Genomic DNA, 23,798 nt, shown 5'->3' with positions numbered 1-23,798 from the left:
CACGGTGACCTCCGGTCGCTGCACCCTCAGGCTCACCCGGCAGCCCTTACCTGGCTGGCTCGAAGAGTGACGCAGTCGTTGAAGGCATTGAGGCGAGCAAGGATGGCGAGGATGTGATGCCAGCGAGACTGGCCAGGCTCTGTGGGCTCGTCGGACGAGCTGCGCATGGACCAGTGGCGGAGCCGGGGCCCCACCGGGCCTCCGTGCGCCGAGCTGGTGCTGCCACCCCGGCTCCCCCGGGAGTATAAGGTGTTGCCGCCAAATATGTAGTTCATCGCTGGTGCACTGATACTCCGCTCAAGACCGTACCACCGCAGAGGGGGCGGGAACGCTGATTCGGCCCGAGGCTAAAGCGTGGTGCACTCCCAAACGACTTCCTTAATTACGGCAGAGCCTTCCTGTGTTGGGTGGTATCGGGTGGTCTCATCTGTGCAGTGTCCTCGTGACCCTGGCGCACCCCAGACACTCCCTTGCATCCGCGCCCAACGCCGCAGACAAAACAGAGAGCGCGAATTGCGAGCCAAAGATGAAGAGGTAAAATCTGAGCAAGGCTGTCTGCTCTCTCAGCCACCGACAATGTTCCATGAAGAGTTGGCAATGGCACACTCGGAGACAGAAATCAATCGCTGGATACGACGAGAGCTGGCACTCAATCTTTCCACGGTTGCTATAGTAATACAGTCGTGCGCCCTCAAGATCATCAGTCAAACCAAAATGTGAAGGCCAGCAATTGAATTACTGCAGACTGCTCAATTCTTCACTCTGTTGAGTTCAACACAAGTCCTTTGTCTGCAATCAGTGACTATGGAATGAAACTGAAACCAAATAGGCTCAATCCTGTTTTAATCTTAAATTCTCTAACGCTGCTGTGGAGCCAACCATGTAGGCCAGGCAAAAGAATCCAGTTAATAACAGCTCGACATATAAAACGGTGAGACTGATGCCTGAAGAGTCTAAAACCATCCAGAATCACATGAAGCAGTTGTCTGGCCTTGGCCGAGTTGGTGGATGCGCCGTTTGGTATCCATGCTGCAGCCCATCTTCTCCTCTGCCGCTCCAAAGGGACCTTTCCAGTTAGAAGCTTCCGGCGATGTGCCACAGGTGTCGGATGAGACGGGTAATTTTGCCACCAGGCTCCGCTTCCCCTCCTGTGGGAGCGAGAGCCATGGCAACCACTTGCACATCTAAGAGAGCCAGCAGGACTTCGCACGTGAGCTCCGGTCTCCTGGCCCGCGCCAGACACCTCAGTAAACACGCAGCCGCCGACGCCCCCCACCCGGGCTCATATGCTGACATGTTCATTAGTGAGGGGGTGGCTCTACCGCCGACGCAGACACAGTGTCAGACGCTGCCGGGTGACCAGAAATGATTCGTCATCGCGACGCAGATTTGTGATTTACGGCAGAGGTTTCAGCATAAGCTCCTATGGCTGGCAGCAAACAATTCCTCAACAAACCAGCCACTTCGTCTTCATTTTTAAGTATAGATTCAGAGACAGTGATGGGAAGGTGCTGGGCCTGATGACAGGTATGGAAAGACATTAATAAAACATTACGAATTACCCCTGAACACACTGTGTGCATGCCTAATGAGGTCCCAACAGAACTCATTTAAAGCCCCCCCACCCAAGAGGCAAGCAGTCCTGTCTGTCATCTAACTGACAATTATACCAACCTGAGCGACACGGTGGCAAAGGCGGACAGCAACAGATGGAAAGATCCCTGTGAAAAACGGGAAAATTAGATCACCAAAATAACCATGCCAGTGGAACAGGTACTGAGAGCATTAGCTTAGCTATGAAATCACCGAGGACGGCTGCTCTCCCACAATGCCTGTCCACTGGCCAAGACGGCTGGAATATCCATTTTCAAGCCCTGTACACACTAACAATGGCCTGCAAATTAGACCAACCAATGTCAGGGTCAGGGCCTTTGACTGGTGGTCATGGCCTGAATGGGTGCTGTCAGATGTCGTCTGGGTATTACTTGTGGCATTTGCTCGAGATTCAGCTCTACAATAAAAGCAAGTTTCCATGCACAGCCTGGCATATGGGACGGGAGGATCTGTTATTGGTTATGTCCTCATATTCCCTGCAGGTCCATCAGTTACACACCCCCCCCCCCCCCCCCATCAAAAAAGACAATATAAATCTTTCAACACGAAAGCTACAATACTCAGCTAAACTGGAGAAGCTAAGGAAGAAGGAATTTTCCAGCTCAAAAGGAAGCACAGGCTAACAGGAGGCCCTGTAAAAGAAGTACTGGCACACCTAAAATTGCATCACAACACAACTCAAATGCACGCAGCAGATTATGCACTACTTTCCACATATGAGTCCACAGTGATGGACAGCAGAAGTATTCACACAGCTCTTCATCCTCGTATTACATGTGCCTTGTTCGGCATAGCTTATTAAGCCTGACTCTCCACATCAGTAACATGCCATTCCTGTGTCTGTGTGTGTGTATGCGTGTGAGTGGGTCTGTGTATGTAAAAGAGACTGCACGCACTGCTGCATGACAGGAGCACGCAGGTTGCCAGGCAGCTGGGTGAGGAGGTATGGGATTCCACGTCTTCCCATTAAAGTGCACAGCCATGCTGGACATCACAGACAACTGCTGCAATAAACCTCGGCACACAGCGCCCGTCCACACCCTGCCCAAAGTCCACCACCCTGAGCCCTTATTCCCATCGCACCAAAGGGCAGCTTTCCCATCATTCCAACAATGCCATGCCATCTCAACGTGACGCACCCTTGTTCCAATAACGTGCATGGTCCCCCGTGCCAATCCCAGAGAAAGCCGTGGTTTGTGTTAATAAATCAAAGTGCCATGGGGAGTGAGCAACAGATAAACTCAGTGAAGCATGACGCGCGGCTGTCAGCAAGGAGGGCAACCCCGCATACGTATGTGACGTGGTCAACGACGAGCAGAAGGAACTTTGGGCGCTGTCAAAACACTACCTCCTCCCACGCGTCTGGCTCCGTCGCCCACGGCACCCGCCATCGCCTGCAGCAACGCTCCACACTTACCAACAGGTGCAGGTGCAGTCTCTTGGTCCTCCGCAGGGTCCCCATGATGCGGCGGCCCACCTTTTTGGCATACCACACGGAGTTCAGCATCGTGGGCCGGGTGTGCGGTCGGAGGGTCGGGTGGGCGGGTTCGCACGGGCGTGCGCGCACGCAGGGTCACGCTCCGGCGGGGCTTGGCTCAACAGCCCGACCTGCTGGCTTGCACCTCTCCCTACGCGGGCATCTCAAAGGCAGCGTCGGCACGGCGCACGTGCTGGCGACGAACGCATGCCTCACAGGTTACGTGAACCTGCGACGAGTGACGAAGAGGGGCGAGAGAGAGTGAGAAAGAGAGTGACAGCGCAAGAGGGAGAGACAGCGGTGATCTGACGCACACAGCTGCTGCAGGGAGCGTGACGGAGAGCGCGAGGGAGAACGAGCAAGAAAGTGAGAGACAGAGAAAAAGTGAGAGAGACCGAGAGATAGCAAGAGACGGACTGAGGGAGACAGAGAGGTTTTCACAGTCTCTGCATCACTATAATGCTGCTTTACTCCCCCTCCTCTCTCTCTCTCTCCCACTCGCTCGCTCACCCCCTACTCTCTCTCTCCCTCGCTCGTTCTGTGAGCCGTTGTCTGACGCGACTCCCTGGCACGGGGGTCCAATCAGTGGTCTGCGGCGGTGGGACGTGCGCTTAGCCCAGAGCCGCCAGCTGCAGGTGCCCTGCCTTCGCCTCTCCTTCCTCCCTCCCGCCGTATGAGTCAGCACGATGCCAGCGGGCTGAGCACCAGCGGCTGGCTTGCTTGTCCTGCACTCCGCTCACCTCTCCTGACAGAGCGATTTCAGTCCACTTCAGGGCTCTCTCTCTCTCTCTCTCTCTCTCCCTCACCCCACTTCTCTGTCTCCTGACTGCAGTGCCTGTGCGCCTCTTTGCAGAGCGCTCCTTGCTCTTGTTTACAGTCCAACCTCCTCCTTTCTTCTCCACATCCAGACAGGGGCTTTGTAGCACGACGCCTTTCGAATTCCTCCCCTCGTGGTAGTCCTGGCCTGGTCCTGGGCAGCTGCGGGTGGGGAGCTCGGCCGCTTAACGTTCTACGCGCTCACCCTGCAAGCTGGGGGGGGTCTGGATATTCATCGTGGCGGCCACAAAGGTAGATGCAGCATTGACGTCACTGACGGAAAACGGGATGCAGCTCAAGGCTGATCATTTGTGCGAGAGAACGCGACGGACTGACACCAACACGGAGCCTCAAGTTCGCAGCAGCACTCTGTGCATTTCTGCAGCTTCTCTTCATCACCCATCAAAGTATTCGTGATGTCCAGCAGAAAACAGGACGCCAACAAGAAATCCTTCTCGCTAGAATCTCAGTAGAAGGTGTATGCAGTTATTATTGAATTTCAATCACTTGACCAGCTGATCTTACCTGAATTCACAGCTAAAATTCAGACAGTATAAATCTAAGGTTATAAGTGTCTTCTTAGTTCATTGATGATTTAACAGTCAAAACACACTTGGCCATGCACTTGTGAAGCACACAAATGTGCTTCTGTGCACACGCCTCAACACCCAATGCAATTAAATATGCCATATTCAGATAGAAAGCAACAAATCAGTGGGCAGAAGCTCCAAACACCCACACAGCTACACACCCACGTGACCACGTGCACTCAGTGCAGAGCCGCACTGGGCTTCCAGTCATGCACCTCTGCAGGTTATGTCACACAGACACACAAAAGAGAAGAGACGCTCAATGTAAAGGAGTGGTGAGGTCATGCATGTGGGGAACTGCGCCATCTAGCACTGGCATGGAGATGACATCAGCAGCGACGCACTCTGGCCCGAGTCCACCCAACTTTTTCGTAGCGGGACACAGCAGGACACAACGCACAATTACTGCACACAGAGATGGCTGCTACCAGTTCCCCATCTTGTGGTGGGGGTAGGTTAGGGGGGGTCGGGGGCAGTTACCTGGCCCGTCATGGGGATCTGAGGGTACGGGGTGGTGGGAGAGCTCTCCTCACTCCCCTCTGTAGGCGGCCCTTCGAAGATGCATTCCAGCGACTCAACCTACAGGGGGAGGGGCACGCAACTCAGCTTAATACAACACATGCACGCTCGCTCGCACACGCACACGCACGCGCGCAGCACTGGCAGGCATTAAAAAGACCTCTAAGCCAAGCTTAGACAGGCAGAAAGAGATTGTTAGACAGGCAGACAGAGAGACATAGATACTGGGAGACAGTGGAAAAGGGAGGATGCTGAGGTTACATGCGTTGTCACATGTGTGTAAATATAAGTCCAACGCCCTCGCTTTAAACAGGTGGTGTTGACTGATCAAACACCGTGTTTTTAACGGCTCGTGCTCCAGCCTCTGCTCGAGTTGGCCACCAACCATGCCATGCTTCAGAGGATTCAAGCTTTATTTAGGGGAACATACTGACTAATGATGTTGCCTGTATGCCTTAATACCACTTTTGGAGTATGTTCAGACTTGTCCAAACCAAACCCTGACGCAACTACTCTGTTAGTACAGTCTGTTAGAGCAAGTGAGAACGCTTCCTTTCAGACTCTGTTACGCACCAAGTAAGTGGGCAGAGACCCCTCGGGATTCCAAACGAATGCTGGTGCAGTTCGTTACAAGAACGAACACAGTATGGACCAAAATCACCAAGCAGATCAAATACAGGATGTGATGTCATAAGAAGCGACCCTAAACGCCGCGTGAGAGAACAGAGTGGTAGAGAAGATGAGCAAAAGGGCGAATGTGGAGTAGTGATGAGGTAAAATGCCTAATTAACATTTCATTCAATAAGCACATCTGTAGTATACAGGGGGGAGGGGGAAAAAATGTGCAGAAAAACACCCACACATTCAAAACGCACTTCCTGCAGTGGAGGAAATCCTCACACATTCTGCCAGCTTTTCCTGAGCTTTCGACTGGTAAAAATACCAGCCCACATACACAGGCCAGACAAGCGCTTTTAGCGCGGCGCTTCAGTTGGCATCGTCGTCGTCATTATCAGAAAATGTCACTCTTATTGTCACAAAATTAATAGCATAAAAGCTATTCAATCAGGATGTGATGTATCCTTATGATCTTTTGGCTTGACGGTAAATATGTCAGTGTGAACAGTACACAAACCAGGACTGAAAAAAAAAAAAAAAAAAAAAGGGAGCGGACCAAGGGAGGGGAACCTCTCTCAAGAGCATTCTTGTTCCAGTAGGAAGCAAGTAAGTCACTAAATCTATGGTCATTAGACATAACGAACAATCCACAAGGTGGCGATAAAACCCCACTGGTAGGGATCATCATGTGGCATGGAGACACTTCCTTGATCTCCAGCGCTACACACTTAGCTCAAGAAGTTTCTCACCCCCAACCACCATTTGTCTGATGCCAAACAATGTTGGCGGGTGATTAATCACCACGAATGATAACAGCTTGTTTATACTGTGCAGCTATGTGAATATACTCTACAAGTCACAAGAGCACCTGTGACATTTAATCAAACAGAGGAACGAGACTCAGAAGGGAAGCACATTGTCAGGCTCAGCACTAAACACACACTGCTGAAAGAATTCCCCCAAAATCCGCGAGAGACGAAAGTAGCTGACGGAAAGCTTTGGCCAAGGAAGAGTCGGCGTGGACGACGCTCCACAGAGCAGGGTGAGTGGGTTTCTACGGTGCATGAGCTCACGGCGAGGGCGTGGCCAAAGAGACAGCTGGCGGGGAGAGAGATGGCGAGGGAGGAGCTTGTTGGCAAAGAGAGGTCTGAGTTTAAACGAGATAGCTGAGGGTTATGGGAGGTGGCAAGCATGAAGTTGAGAGTGTGTGTGTGTGTGTGTGTGTGTGTGTGTGTGTGTGTGTGTGTGTGTGTGTGTGTGTGTGTACGGCAAGTACAGGACTGAGAAAGTGCAGGGGGGGGTCATAAATCTGAGAGCAGCAGGAAGCACTGGAGCACGAAAGCCATGGAAGGAGTGCTCGTAAACACTTGTCCCACACACAAACTCCCACCCACACCCTCAGACACCTAGACAATCACTCTTTCAGTTAGCATATTGGACAGTGACTGTAGTTCACCTTGGGTGAAATGCATCAGTGGTTTCACACAAACACTCCGAGTAGGCATGATAAAAAAATCAGGGGTGGGGGAGGGTACTGCTTTGGGTAACTCTACCAATCATCATGGAAAAACCATCGTCCACCAGTATCCGCCCACACTGCTCAAAACATTAAGGGAGCCAATCAAAAGCAAGATATCAAAGGCCTCTGCAAGCCTCTATAGCACATGCATTGACAGCAGAACTAATGCAGCCCCTACGCAGTGCCCACTTCGTAAGACTGGTCTACCGTGCCATATTTTAATGAACCAGCGCAAGCTCAGCAGCGACAAGTGTCTAAAGCCAGGCTGTGCTCAGCTTCGTAACCAGACCTACGCTCCTAAGTGAAAGCCTTGTGAGTCCTTGTGTGTCATTAACCGCCCAATGTTAATAACGCTCCAACCCCCCAAAGGGAATAAGCGTGCCCTGTATCTTGAGTTGGGCCGGGGGTCGAGATCTCCTGGGGGGAGACCGTTCTCCCTGCCAAATGGCTTTCTGCTTGGGCTGCGTGGCCTGCTGTCATCGCCGTTATTCATCCCATTCGACTGTAGTGTCTGGGGAAGGCTGACGGCATAGAACTGGCGCTGGGCCAGTTCACGTTTTTTTTTTTTTTATTATTAAATGCATTTCCCCCCCACACAAATACATAGCTACTCACACTCTGTCTGTCTCTGTGTGTGTGTGTGTGTGTGTGTGTGTGTGTGTGTGTGTAACATTTGGACAAAACTTGATGGAATGGCAACATTTGGATGATGAGATGCACGAGAGGGACATGCCTGATGTTGGGGTTGTTTGTGCTTGGACCGTTGGAGAACCTCAGCCACAGCGAGGTCTTACCTTCAGCGGCGAGATGTGTGCATGGGCCACGTAGCCGTGGACGTTCTCGATCTGTGAGATGTTCTTCTCGGCTACCTGGACCAGCTCTGGGTCTGGCGTGTTGTCGGTGAGCTGAGGAGAGCTCTGCTCTTGTGGGGACGCATCCTCGTCATGTTGTCTGTACTTCTGGAGATTGAGCACAAAGTAGACAGGCACGTTAGAAAAGGGCCTTAAACAGCTGGCACATGAGAGAAGCTTGCATCTCCAAAAGGGCACCTTTCATTAAAAGAAAACAGTTCCAGAACCTTCCACACATCATCTAATTATGATAACTGCTCAAGGTATATAAATGCTCCATCCAAAGCACATAAAGGGACAGCACATAAAGGGAAAGCTGGGGCAGCTTTCATTTTGGAACGTAATTTAATGGCCTGAAATGGAGATTAGAGCGTTTTAATGCCAGTAAGAATATGCGATCATCCATATTAGAGGTGTTGAAATTTGAGAATGTGGTGGAAATGGCATCCTTTTTGATTTCCATCTTTTAAAAAATGATTGTGAAAGATGTAGTGTTGTAATGTAGTGTTGTAAGGTCAGAGATTTGGACAGAAAAACTACCCTTTTGGGGATACCCCTGGATTCTACAGTTAGAAGCAGCACACGGGGACAGGTGCTAAATATTGAGCCATATATGGTGAACTTTAAATGCGTTTTAATCTTTGACCAAGAGATGCCTTATTACGACTGCGTAGATCAGGAAGTGTTGACAAGCTCATTCTAAGCCTGTGCTATGCTTTCCTCCCTCCATGCTACTAACAGCAAATTATGCACCGCGAATTACACAGGCAGGTACACACAGCAAATATTCATGAGCTCCTTATACTAAAATCTGCATATTCATATTTCAGTGACTAACAAGCTTAGCACTGGTGAAGAGAACTGCTTGGTATAATCTGGCTTTAAGAGAAAAGAAAACTCCTTTAAGACTAGCAAAAATGAGCAAAAAATATCAACAAACAAACAAATAAATAAATACTGTTGCTGACCCTGCATTCACACACAAAGTTCTGTTGTTCAATTATTATTTTGCATCAAATTATCCCCACAACAGCATTTTACAATGGCAAAATAAAGTGGATTAATGTGAGAAATAAAGGAACAAGTGAAGGGGTTGCCGCGGGGTCAGCTGGCGTGCTCCGCCGTGTGTCACGCCCTCACACCTGGGCGTTCATTAACCGGCAAACTGGACGGACTAGGGGCCAGTTTGCACAAAGTAATTTCATTTGCCGGGCGCAGACGTGGCTCGGAGAGCATCACCCTCGGCAACTCAATGGCAAGTGACGAGAGCCGACGGAGGAGGCCGCAGCGTGGAAGGCACTGGCTGGAGGACTACATGGTCCTGTGCGTGTGAAGGCCAAGCTGTGCACGTGAAAGTGTGCGTGCAAGCTTTGGGAGACTTTGAAATACGGAGTGTCATTCAAGCTGAGCCAGCATAAAGAAATGACTGAAAACGTACCTTTTTAACTTACCCAGATTTTTGACTTGCGTTATTTTTATATAAGATTTGACAAACTTATACTTCACTGTTGGATTGCTGCTTGTATTTCTTGTATTTATTTTGTGGTACGGTTTTGGTTGTGTCTGATGTTTGGTTTTGTTTTTTTGTTATTTTATGATGAGCACTTTCAGGCTATTTAATGCCATTGCCTTTTACAAGATTAGCTGGGTGATTATTTTGACCTATGGCCAATCCAAAAGGGCAGCCGTAGCAGTCCCCAGCAATGGCTTGCTGTTCTGGTCCGACGATCAACTTCTCATCCTGGGCAATGTCACGTAACGGGTTATCTGTCGCTTGTCCAACCTGCTCAGTCTGAATTTTGTCCTTTGATTGTTTTATGGATGCAGAACAAAGCAGTCTATATGCCAATCAAAGCAATTTGGCTTCATCTGAACAGGAAGACCAAGGTGAAAATGCGAAAACAAATTAGAGGCAAAGCAGGCTTGGTCATAGGGTGCAAGGATACACTCCAGCTGTGTCGATGATATAGTATGGAACAGCATTTTGGAATTGTCACACTGATCATGAACTTACAAACAACCTCAACCAGAACCATTACCCAAAATGTATTTAATAATGTAATAATTATTAACATTTATTAAAACGTTCATATTCCCACATTATGTGGACTATTCTATTATATTCCACTCAATTTTGGGACTACCAAGTCAAGGAGAGCTTTTTTATTTTCCCAATGTTCTTCATAATTTGAGAGACTTTATAACAAAATACATTTCTTCTCTTTGGAAAGCCGTGGTAAAGCACCCCCGTTCTTGCCATTAAGTGGTATATTCCAACATGGTAAAGGTGCGTACATCTGACAAGCCTTCCCTGTACGGTATGGGAAGGGCCACAGTTGCTATGGCAACCGAATTTTCAGCTTACTGGCACGTTTGCTTTATAGGTAGGCCTGTGATTAACACAACTGTATTAAAAGCTGACAACAGGCCTTTTGAAGTAGCCACCAGTCCTCTGTTCATCACTGCTTCTGTGGCACCCACTTAGGGAACAAATGTATGATCAGAAGCCAGAAAGGCATGTCCTTGATCCTTGCTAAACCCTTCCATTATCCCTTATACTTGTATAAATATCTTTACAGAAATGCACATCATAACCACTTCCCTGCAGCTGCATGCTTTGATCTGAGGTATTCACAATTAATCAAAACTAAAGTCCAGTCTCTGGTTTCAAAACCAGAAAACATTTACCGATTCACTGCTGATAGTGCAGCCCTTACCTTTAATAGAATAAAGGCAAGTGAAAGACTTTCAAATGAAATTCAGTGTCATACAAGGACAACTTGTATGAGCCGATTAAGCAAATTGTACATTTAGCCAACACCCACTAAACACTCTGACAAACAGAGAACTGTTTAAAATAATTAGTTTAAGTTAGAGACCATCTACTTAGTGTTTGTTGGCTAAATGTACAATTTATACATAGCTTTATAGGCTCATATAAGTGTGTGTCAGAGATAGATAGAGATAGATATATGTATGTGTGTGTGCGCGCGCACATGTGTGTGTGCGCGCGCATGTGTGTCACAGCTCGGCTGGTGGGAGGAAGCACATCACGGAACATGGCAGCTCAGTCTTCCCCTGATGAAAACATGAGGAGGAGGATCTCCTGGCAACAACCACTCAGCGTTGAGTCACAGCCTGCTGTGGATTAGGTAAGCCGCTCACAATCCACGCCGGAGTGACCTTGTAACCCAACCAAGCACTCAAATGGACCTTCTTGTACATATGCAACTAAAAAACAAACAAACTTTGATCTATAAAAAAAAATGTAAGTAATTAGTTAAAAAAAAAACAAAAAAAAAACCACACACCACCACCACCATGGCTGAAGAGCATGTCAGGGCGTGTCATTCCTTTACATAACCTGGGAGGGTATCAAAAGAAACGCATTATAAAGTCACAAAAGTAGAAATAAATAAATAAATAAATAAACCCTCTGAAAACAGAGATAAACACACACAAACTGTGCACAGAAATCAATCATAAAAAGTGAATTAAAATGAATGAGACACCACCTGCTCCTCTGCCATCAAGAGTTGGAAATCATTCAATAAACAGACTCTGCCCACAGCCCAAAAGTATCAACAGAAAGTATTATAATCAGCGCCAGAGCTTAAACCTGCTTTGTAAATGGATCAGAACTGGCTGCCATATGCTAACACTCCTTTGGCTTTTCACCTAGCAAAGTATCAAGAGCAAGCCAACTGAACAAACAGAAAAGAGATCCAACTGTAGGGGAACAAATAGGCTAAACAGTTACACAGATAAACATGCAACCTAGCTCAAAAGCAGGAAAGACTGTAAAAGCTGAAGACGTCCACCTGTCAAGCACACTGACTTTTCCTGATTTATGCAGGCAGTCTGAAGCTAAGTCATTTGATGGTTACATAGCAAGTAGCATTTAACATTTATGAGTTCACAATCAAATGAGTGAGCAAGGTTAGCACTGCTAGCTCACTCTTGGAGGCCTTCCTGTGAGTACTCTGGCAAGAGCGGCTGCGTTGGCGCATGGGCTGATGACAAATAATGACAAACAGATATTCTATTTACTGATCATCTAACAGAAGTGCACAAACCTTGGGGCAGGTGAAATTTGGTATTGGTTATAATCAGTGTCGAAAGGCATTGGTAAAATCTTTGGACATTAAAGCAGGATTGTTGACATCCAGGACTGAAGTTTAGTAAGATGTGTTGCCATAACCAATGGAAGTGCTTTTTAGGTTTCAATAGCCACTTTTTAGGTTTCAATAGCCATTACTGAGCTTTCTAACACTGGTTTGAGAAATCTGCACGAGTAGCACATTTAGCTGACAGGATGTGAGCGAGCTGCTTCAAGATGCTTCTACCAAAAGTTGGGAGTGTCATGACAATTTCCCTCCCAGATCTGCCCATCTGCATTTCCAAACACCACATAAGCTGTTCCTACTCGGAAGGGCGTCTGACAAAAGGTGTCTCCGGAGCCACAATTCCTTCATACTCTGCCACACCATTAGCCGAACGTGCTCGGGCTTAGAGAATTCCTGGCATGTTTTAGTCCAAGTTTCACCGTGTGCGCCACGGTAACGTCGCTCTAGCATAGCTGGGAAGCGTGATGGGAGGGAGCGGGAGCAGGCTGCGGGGGAAGCTGGAGGAGATGCCGTCCTGCCGGCGATGCGCGGGGGCCCCTCCGAGCTACCTCCACCGCGCCAACGCAGTGACACGCCACTCTGCTGACAGCCCGCGACTGTGTGGAGGCCCGGAACGTCTCGCCACTGCCGAAACGATGCATCATCTCGCCCGCGGCAGAGAGGGGGAGACCAACGCCGCGGCTAACGCCGCCTGCCTTCGACAGCGACTAAAAATAGAGCCTGTGCATCCAGCCGCAACGTTCCGGGAGAAAGGACAATCGAGGAAGAACTCAGTATTTACTGAAGGAGCAGCCGGGCACACCGCAGGGGTGCTGTCGTATGTCACTGTCATGTGGACAGTTGGGCCTCGGTTTAATCTGAGAAACGCCTGCAGCCCAATGATTTTACCAATTCGGCTCAGCTTGGGATGGATGCAGAACATTTGCTGTTGTCACTAGGCCTCTGTGACCAGTAAATAATAGTGCACTTCTGTTCCTATTATTAGGAAGCACACTTCATACATATGTGTTTTGGGTTTGGTTTTTTAGGATTTGGTTCACATAGCATTTCTCTGGTTCTTTCCATGTTGATAATCATGTTTGTTGAGGAAAAAGTGGCAACAGTTAAAAAAAAACAAACAAAAAAAAACTGTTTAAGTTCAGTTTCTGAAAACAGCTAAAAATGTTCATTTTCACACTAACGTTTCACCATTTCGGTCTGTCTGCCGATTCTGAACAGCAGTGCATAAACATATCACCAGCAACAAAAAACTGCACGCTGTGACATTCTAGACAGAGAATACAGATTAGGGTTGGGCGATGTCTACAGGAAAAAAAATTGTGATGGACAATGACAATGAGCGTAGGGCGTACAGATAGGCTTACAAAGCAACTATACATACTTTCTTTTACACCTTTTCAATGTAATTCAAGTACTTTAACACTTTAATTACTAGTTATTAATTGAGCCTTTGACTTTTTTGTTTGTAAAAATCATTTAAATCTGGTCTAATATTGTTTGAGGTCCCCTATTTAAAATAACACGGTCACTAAAGCATTTCTTCGACATTTTTAATTTTTATTTAAATGTATTCGTATGTGGCATTTATCTTCACTGCCACAAACTGATTTCAGTACTGGAGATCTGGAAATACATATTCAACAAAATAAAGAGAGAGATACTGGAATTATAGCAGGCAGGGTACACCCTGTGGTGGGGGGGGTGGGGTAGGCTGTCAACACTCCAACGTCTGTCAGCCATCGACAGTGGCTGGCGGCATCGTCTATCGGCTAAACCCTAACACAGATACTGAATGTTTACGTGGATGGACGTGGATGGACGTGGATTTGACGTGGCAGTAAAACATATAAATGTCTTTTAAATGCCAGGGCCTACATCATACTTTTATCTGTTGTGTTTAGCCAGTCTGTCTTTGACTGAAATAATAAAGTATTCAAAATCTATACTGGAATGCCAAGTTCCAATCACGCAGCAGCCATATAACTCTAGAGACAACTCCAGAGACATGGGAGGAGCTGTAATGTTCAGAGAACTAGAGGATGCCTTGCCAGTAACTGCTACCAGTCAATTAGCGACACTCTAAACTAACAGCTGACTCATTCACTCACTCATAAATAAAAACACCACCACCTCCATTTGAAAAGGCCTTAATCACCTACATGCATGAAAGCTGAAAGTCCTTTTTGGATAATAGCCTGGGATAATAATTTTAACTGGACTTGTCCTTGTATGACACTGAATTTAATTTGAAAGTCTTCCTCTTGTATTTATTCTTTTAAAGATGAGAGCTGCACTAACAACAGCAAATAAGCAAATGCTTTCTGGTTTTGAAACCAGTGACTAGACTGTAGTTTTGATTAATCATGAATCTCTCAGATCAAAGCACTGATCTGGCCATTTTACCAGAAATAAGTTCAACAGTTTCACACCATCATCCCCCTTAGTGTTCATCTGTTGCACTTAAGACTGTCCTTTTCCAATTCAAATACCCAGGTATTGAAAAATTAGCGTGGGCTTGTTTTGCAATACCCTAGGTCCAATACAAATCAAATTATAGTTAAAATAACTGAACAATATTTTAACAACTTTATTTATCAATGGAGTTGAAACTTATGATGCACACCTACATTTTGAAAGATCTGCCAACCCCCCCCCACCCACACACACACACACACACTAACCTTCACATTCATATACACCTACACCAGCTCCTGTCTGCCTTGCAGTGTTTATGGGTCAACTCTCAAAAGGTTAAGAACAGTCTAGTAATACTACGCTGACACTGCATTACTGCTCCAAGGATCTCAACAGACCCACGTCAACAGATGGACCCAAATCGGAATTCAACCCACAGCAGAGCGGATGATGTGTAATCTAACAGCCAGGAGCTAAGCGGATCATGTCGTGTTTATTGTGGCCCAGAGTAACATAAGGTAGCATTCGGACGCCAATCAGACCAGAAGCCAGTGGGGGTCTCATGCAGCAGTCTGGATTCCACCTACTAACAGACACCTGGAACACACCTATGGACTTCCGTGCTGTCTGTTCAAATGATCATCACTTGAAGCACACATCAAAACTAAACATGAAAATAGAAACCAGCGTCACAGAAACAATGTGGGCCAAGATCTCATGCACTTCGCTCGCTTCTCGTGTACAGAGTGACTGGAGTGCACAAGCGAGAGATCATTCCGACGCCAGCCCAGCAGTGCCACAGCTGACGCGTTGCTGTGTTGCGTTCTCATTAAAGCTGCGAGCTGTGCAGGAGGCTCACGCGGGTTACATGCCGAAACGTGGGCACGGCAAGTGCAGGAGGCTAGAATGAACAGTGATGAGGGGAGGATGTTGACTAGTCCCAACAGATGACTGATTAAAAGGGAAAAGAACTTAAATGAGACTTCCAAACAATTCATTTATGCATATACCCAGAGAATAGGTTTTTGGCAAGCATTTGCTATTAAATTTAAGCAGTGTGTTTATTCAAACCAAAGGTACAAATGGGTAATTTGCCAAAAATAAAAGGCAAACTGCAATAACATGCTCTTGGCTGTAGCTACACAGATCCGACAACACTTGCTTATGATTCATCTGTGTACCCAAGGGGTGGATCAGAATATTTATCGAAATTGAGTTTTTGGCCAATTTATCAACACATTCATAACTTAAAGAACTAGTGGACATTATGGGTCAAAACAACCTGTTACACAGGAAACTAACCATAAGAAAGACATATTCAACAGATATAACCACTTTTTTAAAGTTTGCTTGGTCTTTCTCACAAAAAGCTCCTCCTAAAAGGACCTTACTAAGTTTATAGACCAGAATAAGTAGAGAATTAAATGTTTTAGGTCATAGAACAGGAGCTCGTTGGCTTGTCTCTTCGATTTGACTTTACTCTCAGCAACTGGCAAGAAATGCCGGTAGCACCTTGTCTGCGCTCCCTACGGGAAACGCTAAGCTGTCGTTCCGTCTGTCGCCTGCATCGCAGACCAAAAGCAAACAAACGGCCCACTCCCGCCGAGCGAGGCCTCACACCCACCTTGCATCCAAACATGAGGGAGATGGTGCTGTTGGTGCAGGCTACTTTACAGTGGCACAGCATGGGTGAGAAGCAGTCCAACTTCTTGACACCGGGCGACATTTTTTCGCCGCGAGGGCCGCCTGGCCGCCCGGCCGCCGAGGAGCCGGAGACGCGTCTCCGCAAGCGCTGCCTGCTCCTGCCTCGCCGGCAGTCTCCCGCTGCTCCGTCGCTGCCTCCGGCGCCACCCGCGCTGCCTCCGCCCGCTCCTCCTCCCGCCTCGGGCCCCGCCACTCCGCCGCCCCCTCCACTGCTGCTGGTGCTGCCCGCTCTCACCATCCACCCTCATTCCTCGTCTCACTCCATCGCGCCGCGGGAAGGGCAGCCAGACTGCTTCCTTCATCCAGAGAGCTGTCCACGCTCCCTCCCTCCACCAGACACTCTCCTCTGCCTCTCTCTCTCTCTCTCTCTCCCTCTCTCTCTCTCTCTCTCTTCCCCCCCCCCCGTCTGAGTGCTTCTCCCCCCTCCTCCTTCACCTCCTCCTCCACCTCCTTGCCTGGTACACTCGCCCCGAGCGATCGCCCCGCGCGAGCTCTCTCCGCTCAGGCTCGTTTCACGCACCGCGTCCCCTGCTGCCGGCCGATCTCACAGCTGTCGGTCACCGTGGCAATGTGGATGGTGGGGCCCCACTGGAGCCATGCTTTGGCACCAAGCTGTGCTCTTCTCCGCGAGCACAAGGCGGGGGGGGGTGGGGGGGTGGGGGGGGGGTGTCTGCACGCGTGCTCGTTTGTACGTACGCACGCGCGAATGTGTGCGCCAGCTTTTTTGGGGGGGGGTTTGACGAGGCAGCTGCCCCCCCGGAGAAGCAGAGACTGCCGCGGTGAGCAAGTGCAGACAGCGGAGTGCTGAGGGGGAGGTGACAGCAATGGGAGGGGGGTTGGGGCAGCATGTGGGGTTTATCACAGGGACATGCAGTCACAGACATGTTGGGTCAAACGACCCCCCCCCCTCCCCTCCATGTTTCCGTGTAGCACCGTGGAAGAGGAGGCTTCTACGTCAAACGAGACGTAACGCACGTTCTCCAAAGAGAGTGAGAGAGAGAGCAGGGAGAGAAGAGAGACTGAAATAAAGAACATATCCTCAGGGAGAGTGGGAGGAGGAGGAGGACAATGGAGTGGTTTCCTGCATGTTTACATGGACGAGGGGGAGGGGCGAACAGGGAGCAGCCAATAAGGACGAACGAATCGCATGGCGAGCCGATTGGCCAGCTGGGCCCTGACCTTTTGATGCTGTGACCTCCCCTCCCTCAGCAGAAGCCAAACAGCACAGTGAGAGGAGAGAAGAGCAAGATCCACAGGGCCGGCCAGCCCGCGCAGCTGTGTTATAGGACGGTCCGCCCCATTCTCTGTCTCTCTGTGCTGATCTGCCCTGTTACAAGACCCCAACAAATCACCAGAGCAATCCAAAAGACAGCTAATAATGGCTGCACAGTACAGAGAAACAAATACCATATGTCACAATATAATGGCAATGCATATCACAGTTTTATAAGTTTTATACCAATGTCGATATACTAAAATACTTGTTGGAGTCATCAAATTACCCCCCGCAAAACATGTCTTTTAAATATCTAAGATTAGTCAGAATGCAGACAACACATATTCAGTGGCTTGTCTGAGTGTTCACCTGCACAGTTCAGATTTTTATGGTACAAGTTTTGTAAAAGCTAGTGTTGCCTTTAGGTTAGGTTAACTAGATACTCTGAACTGTCTTGCATGAGCTGTAAATGTATATAGATATGCATACCTATATACATATATGTGTGAATGTATGCATGTCCAATGATGGTTGGCGCTCTGCCCTGGTCTTACCCTCCTCCCCTTCCTGAGGAGTGAACTGAAAACCCATCTTGGACATCAGTTAGAAATTATTCAACAAGGGACACCATCTTAGGCTAGAAAAAGCATCTTAAAAATTCACAAATTCTACTATAAGTAGTAAAAAACACCATAGGATCAAGACAGTCATAGTGGAAGTGCGGCACAATAATGTCAAATGAAAATAAAGTGGTCTTTCTGAGAGGCAGCCGGTTTACAGCCAAAGAACACATCTTGACGACCACTACCAGGGGTTGGACTCAGCAGGGTCCTACGACCCCTATACGGACACCCAGGAGGGCTATGCAGATCATGGGGACAGTAGAGAGTATAGTGACATTAGTTTCCGGTCAGACTCGGAATTCGACTGTGTGGGGGATCTATTGATGGAGCTGGAGGAGGTCCTCCATAAGGATCCTCCCTCTGTTATGGACACCGCATCAGCAGACTCCAAGAGCAACAAGCCTTCGGCACCCAAGATTCCGCCCAGGGTGTCTCGCTCTGGAGCCAGTAAGCGGCCCGTGTGACTCACAGAGAGGCAGCTTCATCGACTCTGATGAGACTGTCTAAGACTGTCACTGATGACCACAAACTGCGAGATGAAGTTAAAAGGATTTTATGTCACACTTTAGAGGACTAAGGACTGGGGTTAGGCTGTCTCTCTGCGCCAGGTGCAATCCAGCTCCAGCCGTCTCACACGAGGCTCTCTTACATAAACTCCATTAGCCTTATCTTAATCCTGCATGGTTTTCCTAGTACATTTTGTTTGTTTTGATTTTTGCTGTTTTAAAGCCATGACTGGAAAGATCTTTACGAAGTCTTTTTGTTTGTTTTGCTACAAATTAATTCAACCAGCATGAATTGCATTAATTCAACCAGCAGGCTGCAGCCAATTATATCACTTGTTTGGGATGTCTGATAGCACAGGATGGTGCTAGCTGCCAGAGCGAGGCTCTCCACCTGGGCAGATGTTTGCCCGATGTTTGCCGGTTGCCTGGCCCCCCAAACATTAGCAACTGGCACGGGTGTTATTGTGTAATCGAGATTTTCACGCCAGTGGTGGAAGTAAGCCCACCGCAACGTAGCCCCTTGGCACCACTGTCAAGAGGAAGTTGACGTGGAGGGGGGGGGGGGTTCTTGGGGACATCCAGAAGCAGAACTCGCAGCCCATCACGACTCTGCCAATCACAAACTCTTACATTCAGGAGACAGAAGTTTCTATTTGTGAGTTCTTGTTTGTTTTTTGTTTTTTTTTTACTCCTGAAGTGTCTTCGGGAAAGCGTGCATCCAGGTTGAGATGCTACAGTAAATCTTCGCATACTGCAAGTGTCTTTCACATGCTCCAAAACCTGTCATTATGATTCTGTTGCAGGTACAACCTGCGGATATTCTGGAGATATTTAAAGGCGCTTCACTAGAATATCCCTGTGGGAGTTGGGTTCCCTTTAAGCGCAGCATTGTACAAACCATCAGTCTAGAACAAATCCAAGAATTCCTGTACGTTTTAGTGGGTCCCCTCATCCAAGACCCTCATTCTAAACTCATTAAGGACTTATAATTAGACAATGATTTGGGTTACATCTATTGGGGTTCCTACAATGTACAACTCTGCAGTATGTTATTTGTTAGCTGTCAATGTTCTTTACAGCACTGATATCACAGAAGGCCTTAGGCAGGAGGCAATTTCTTACCACCTACTTCAGTCACAGTGTGTAACAATATAATCACAAACATTGCATCCTAACTAATATTAAAATACACAAGGTCAAGTCTGGGGAAGCACAGATCCACACCAGTGGTGCCTGTATTGAAAGCAAGGTGGTCTATTACAGGGGAAAGCCAGAACAGGTTCTGGACTGTGGTATTAACATTATTCCAGCCTGATGTCACTTAATTGTATTGGTGCAAGACCTTTTTACACCAAGTCCAATGTTTAAGCACAAGTTAGGGCAGTGGTAGCTCAGTGGTTAATGTAGTTGACTTGTAAGTGGACGGTTGCTGGTTCAAGCCCCACCTCTGCTAAGTTGCCCCTGTTGGGCCCCTGAGCAAGGCCCTTAACCCTCAAGTTGTACTCAGTCATAATTGTAAATTGCTTTGGATTAAAGTGCTTTTCTATATATATTTATATAGATCTCGATCTGATATCCTGAACAAAAATATAGGGCAAATATTTACTTTTACAAAAATAAACAAAAGCAAGCCTGAGGTCTCCCAAAGCACTTGAAATGTACATTCAAGCTATTAATACTAGGTTGTTGCTTCATTATAAGCAATTATATTCAGTCTCTGCACACAGTAATGAGCACACAAGTCACTGCCTGTAAAGCAGCACAGGCTGAAGTTCCTCCCCAGTGAGCACAGTACCCTTAAACAGGAGGCTTATCCTTAATGGCATTTCCACTAAAAACAATGGATGTCGGATGGACGCTTTTCGTTTTACTCGATACAGGAGTTGTCACTAGACCGCCCATAGAACAGCCTGGGTTAAGATGGCTTATCCTCACACTACAGAGCTGTGCTCCAGTTCCACTGATGAAGTTACTGTAAACAGCATCTCCTGGTGGAGCAAGTAAGTACTACAAAATTAAATACCCCCTTTCATTTCCTGTACTTTTTGAGTCACTTTTCATTTGAGACAAACTGTTTAATATGCACACAGGAAATGAAGCACCAGGCTACACTTCTATACTATTGAACCATAAAAAAAAAGTGACAGCTGTGATATTTGTTTAGCCTTGCTTATGTATTCCCCACAAGCCCACATCACACCTATGCCAGTACCAGCCGCCAAATCAGCCAACAAAATCCAGGTTTACACATCAAACAGATGCAAAACATCACACTGTCCTCACTCTAATAGGCTCACCTTTGATTTCCATTTTTAATATGTGGTTCTCCATCAAACCAGCAGAGGGAAGCAGCTGCATGCAAAAGACATAATTAAGGCCTTCTGTGATGTTAAAGGGCCATATTGAGATTTACTATTTATTTTAGCGGGAAACCTGAATCAAATATAGGCATATAAGCTATAACTGAATATTAACCCCCAAGGATGCTTATCTATAGTAGGCCTGATACAATGCTGAATAACTTAATGCTTGTCATTACAGGTGATCATCATCTGTCATATCTGACAGATTATGTGTTCTCAATTTTGCTGGGAAGAGGATACAAGTCTTTCAAATCAGTATTTTATCAGCCCACACGAGCCCAATATTAATCCTGGTCAAGACTGCCCTCAGACTTTTCCACTAGTGTGAAACATATGACTACTCCACTAGTGCCATCATGCAGTTTGTTACAGATAAAGTTTAACCAAAAGGGCATAGTTCTGGGCAAACCAGGATTTAAGTTCAAATGGGCCAAGCAGCCATAGCCCAATAACTGAGAGCATCTTTGGCTAGCCTTTAGCACCACAAGCAGCAAGTATACATATGAAAAAGAAAATAAATTTTAAAAACGCATAAAGCGTTTTTGTGGATACCATAACCAATTCAAGAATAGAGATGGATACAAGTAAACACACAAAAATGAACAGCTTCCTCAACAGACTTGCTGGTCCACACTCCTGGTGGCGGCTCACTAAGGCTAGCCAACAAAACCAAGATTTGTAAAGTTCTCCTTCAAGCATTCATTGTCTCCTTATTCTTTGCTGGAAAACAATATCCATGACATTCCTCTCTGGGTTGGCGTGTGTGGATCAGAGGGCGCTGGTCGCGTTATGGCTTCCCTCAGCAGGGTGGGGCGGTTGGTGGGGTCAGGGTGTAGCTCTCATTTGAGTCCCCAAAATGGAGACAACCATGCAAATGGAGAGTCTTTTCATTCCACAAGCCCATCAAGTGGTCTTGGCCAAATATGACAAAGTTTCAGGGGAATTTTTACCTAATTTGCATGACCAATGACAAGTAAACTTAAAATTGCAAATGAAAGTAAGAATAGAAATCAAAAGTGTAATACTGAGACTGAATAAGTGGCACTTGATGCGACAGTCGAAGGAACGAGTGAGCCTTATATGCTGATTTTCAACCATGCTGTGAACCCATGAACCAGATATAAAATGGATATGAGAGCGGCAGAGACACTGAAATGTCAGTTGGTATATGTGAATCACATAGGGCTCTGCTCTCTTTAAAACACAGCCACACCCAGCCATGTCGAACGACGGGGTGGGTGATAAGCACACAGGCACCCGTCTGGAGTTCTATCTGGTAACACCCAGCTGGACAAGAACCGCGGGGATCACACTTTTTGCTACGCGTCACTGCCACCAAGACTCAAAGCTCATTTCTAGTAAAAATTACCAGCATCTAGACCTTGCAAGGAGAGGTCCTTTGTTTTTCATGGCTCCTCTTCATCGTCACGCACAGGTTTGGGCAGTCTGCCAGAGCTCAGCAGGTTCTCAGCAGAGTATCCTGAACAGCAAACCAGAATTTTCTACGCAAAGTACCACAGCTTCACTTGGGCCTGGGATGTTCGAACGACTGCTGGCAAACATGGAAGGTGCAGCATGCAGGCGCTTGCACAGCAAAAATCTGATTGTGTGTATGGCCAGTGGGGCTGCAGAGGAGGATAATAAACAAACAAACAAAAACATTGCGAGTCCCTAGCATAAACGCGCCAATACAAACCCCATTGCCAAAAAGAAAACCTGACATTACAGCAACAATTGTAATTGGAATGTGCGGCTGTGGGTCTGAGAGCGTCCAAGCATTTAACCTCAGCAAACGTGAAGCGGCGGCAAGATGGCAGGCTCTGATGCCCGGGGGGGGACAACAAACAAAAAAAAACAGGCTCCGCTTCAAACCCAGGGAGTCTCTCGTCTGGGTGGACAGGGACAATTACACGTAGCATAACCTACCTTGACACTTGGACACCCTGCACCCAAATGAAAGAAGGGCCAGGGGCAAACTAGCCCCTTCCGCTGGTTTGCTTCCCGGAGACCTGCGAGGCTCTGGGGTCATGCAGCGGCTAGCCCACGTGTGGGCATTGTGCTGGAACTTTCCATGGGTCTACTGTAAGTGGGCTGGGGTAGTGCAGTGGTTAAAGTACTCAACTTGTAATCTGAAGGTTGCCAGTTCATGCCCCAGCACCTCCAGGTTGCAATTGTTGGGTCCCTGAGTAAGGCCCTTAACCTTCAATTGCTCAAGCTGTATTTAGTCATAATTGCAAGTCACGTTAAAAAAAAAAAGAAAAAGTATCAGCTAAATGCCATAGATGGAAAATGTAAACACTTCTAGAGAGAAGCTAATGTTGCAGGCTGGGCCAAATTCTTCTGATGGGGCATTTCTTCGGTCACTGGGCACCGTTATGATGAAACAGCAGTCACGGAAAACAATTAGAGTGCGGTTAAGGGCAAAACTGCTACACTACACTAAAACACATCAAGCATCGATTTCTACATAAGTGATGGCATAAAACTAAACCATTTATGTTTTTCCCACAAGGCTACACGAAAGGTTTGGTCCTCGAGGCAGTCCTATTAATTACATTATTCCAGTTTACAATATCCAATGCAAAGATGTTTCAATTTTAAATCCCAAACTGAGCTGCTTGGGAAGAAAAAAAAAAAAAACTGGAAAAAAAAACCCCAAGAATAATCTTCCAAAAGCGGAAGAGCTCATTATAGTCATGTAAAGGACTAATTTTAGCAAAGGAAAAGCCTCAAACCAAGCACTTGGTGAAAGATGCGTTGCTCAGTTATGCTGTGGACAGTCTTGTGTCTATGATCGTATTACAGCAAACAAGCCCATTGCAAAAAAAAAAAAAATGCAA

The 23,798-nt window shown here is 47.2% G+C and overlaps 1 protein-coding gene across 33 annotated transcripts in view; it reads right to left on the bottom strand.

The window, feature by feature from the left end:
• dlg1b (discs large MAGUK scaffold protein 1b) overlaps positions 1-23,798 on the bottom strand; it is a 71,409-nt gene that overhangs the window by 32,187 nt on the left and 15,424 nt on the right. For 15 of the 33 annotated variants that reach the window (XM_081722614.1, XM_081722618.1, XM_081722616.1 and 12 more), the window contains one exon: positions 7,948-8,112. In XM_081722614.1, coding sequence (XP_081578740.1) covers positions 7,948-8,112 — 165 coding nt within the window. Of the gene's footprint in view, positions 1-44; positions 2,093-3,031; positions 4,256-4,977; positions 5,077-7,947; positions 8,113-16,170; positions 16,566-23,798 lie in introns of those variants that run through there. The other 18 variants (XM_081722630.1, XM_081722617.1, XM_081722611.1 and 15 more) reach the window with 9 other exon arrangements.

Source organism: Electrophorus electricus, chromosome 11, assembly GCF_041902795.1.
Source record: "Electrophorus electricus isolate QZ-2024a chromosome 11, ASM4190279v1, whole genome shotgun sequence".
NCBI lineage: Eukaryota > Metazoa > Chordata > Actinopteri > Gymnotiformes > Gymnotidae > Electrophorus > Electrophorus electricus.
Note: the sequence above shows the minus strand (reverse complement) of the source record. Positions and strands in the feature narration are given on the sequence as shown.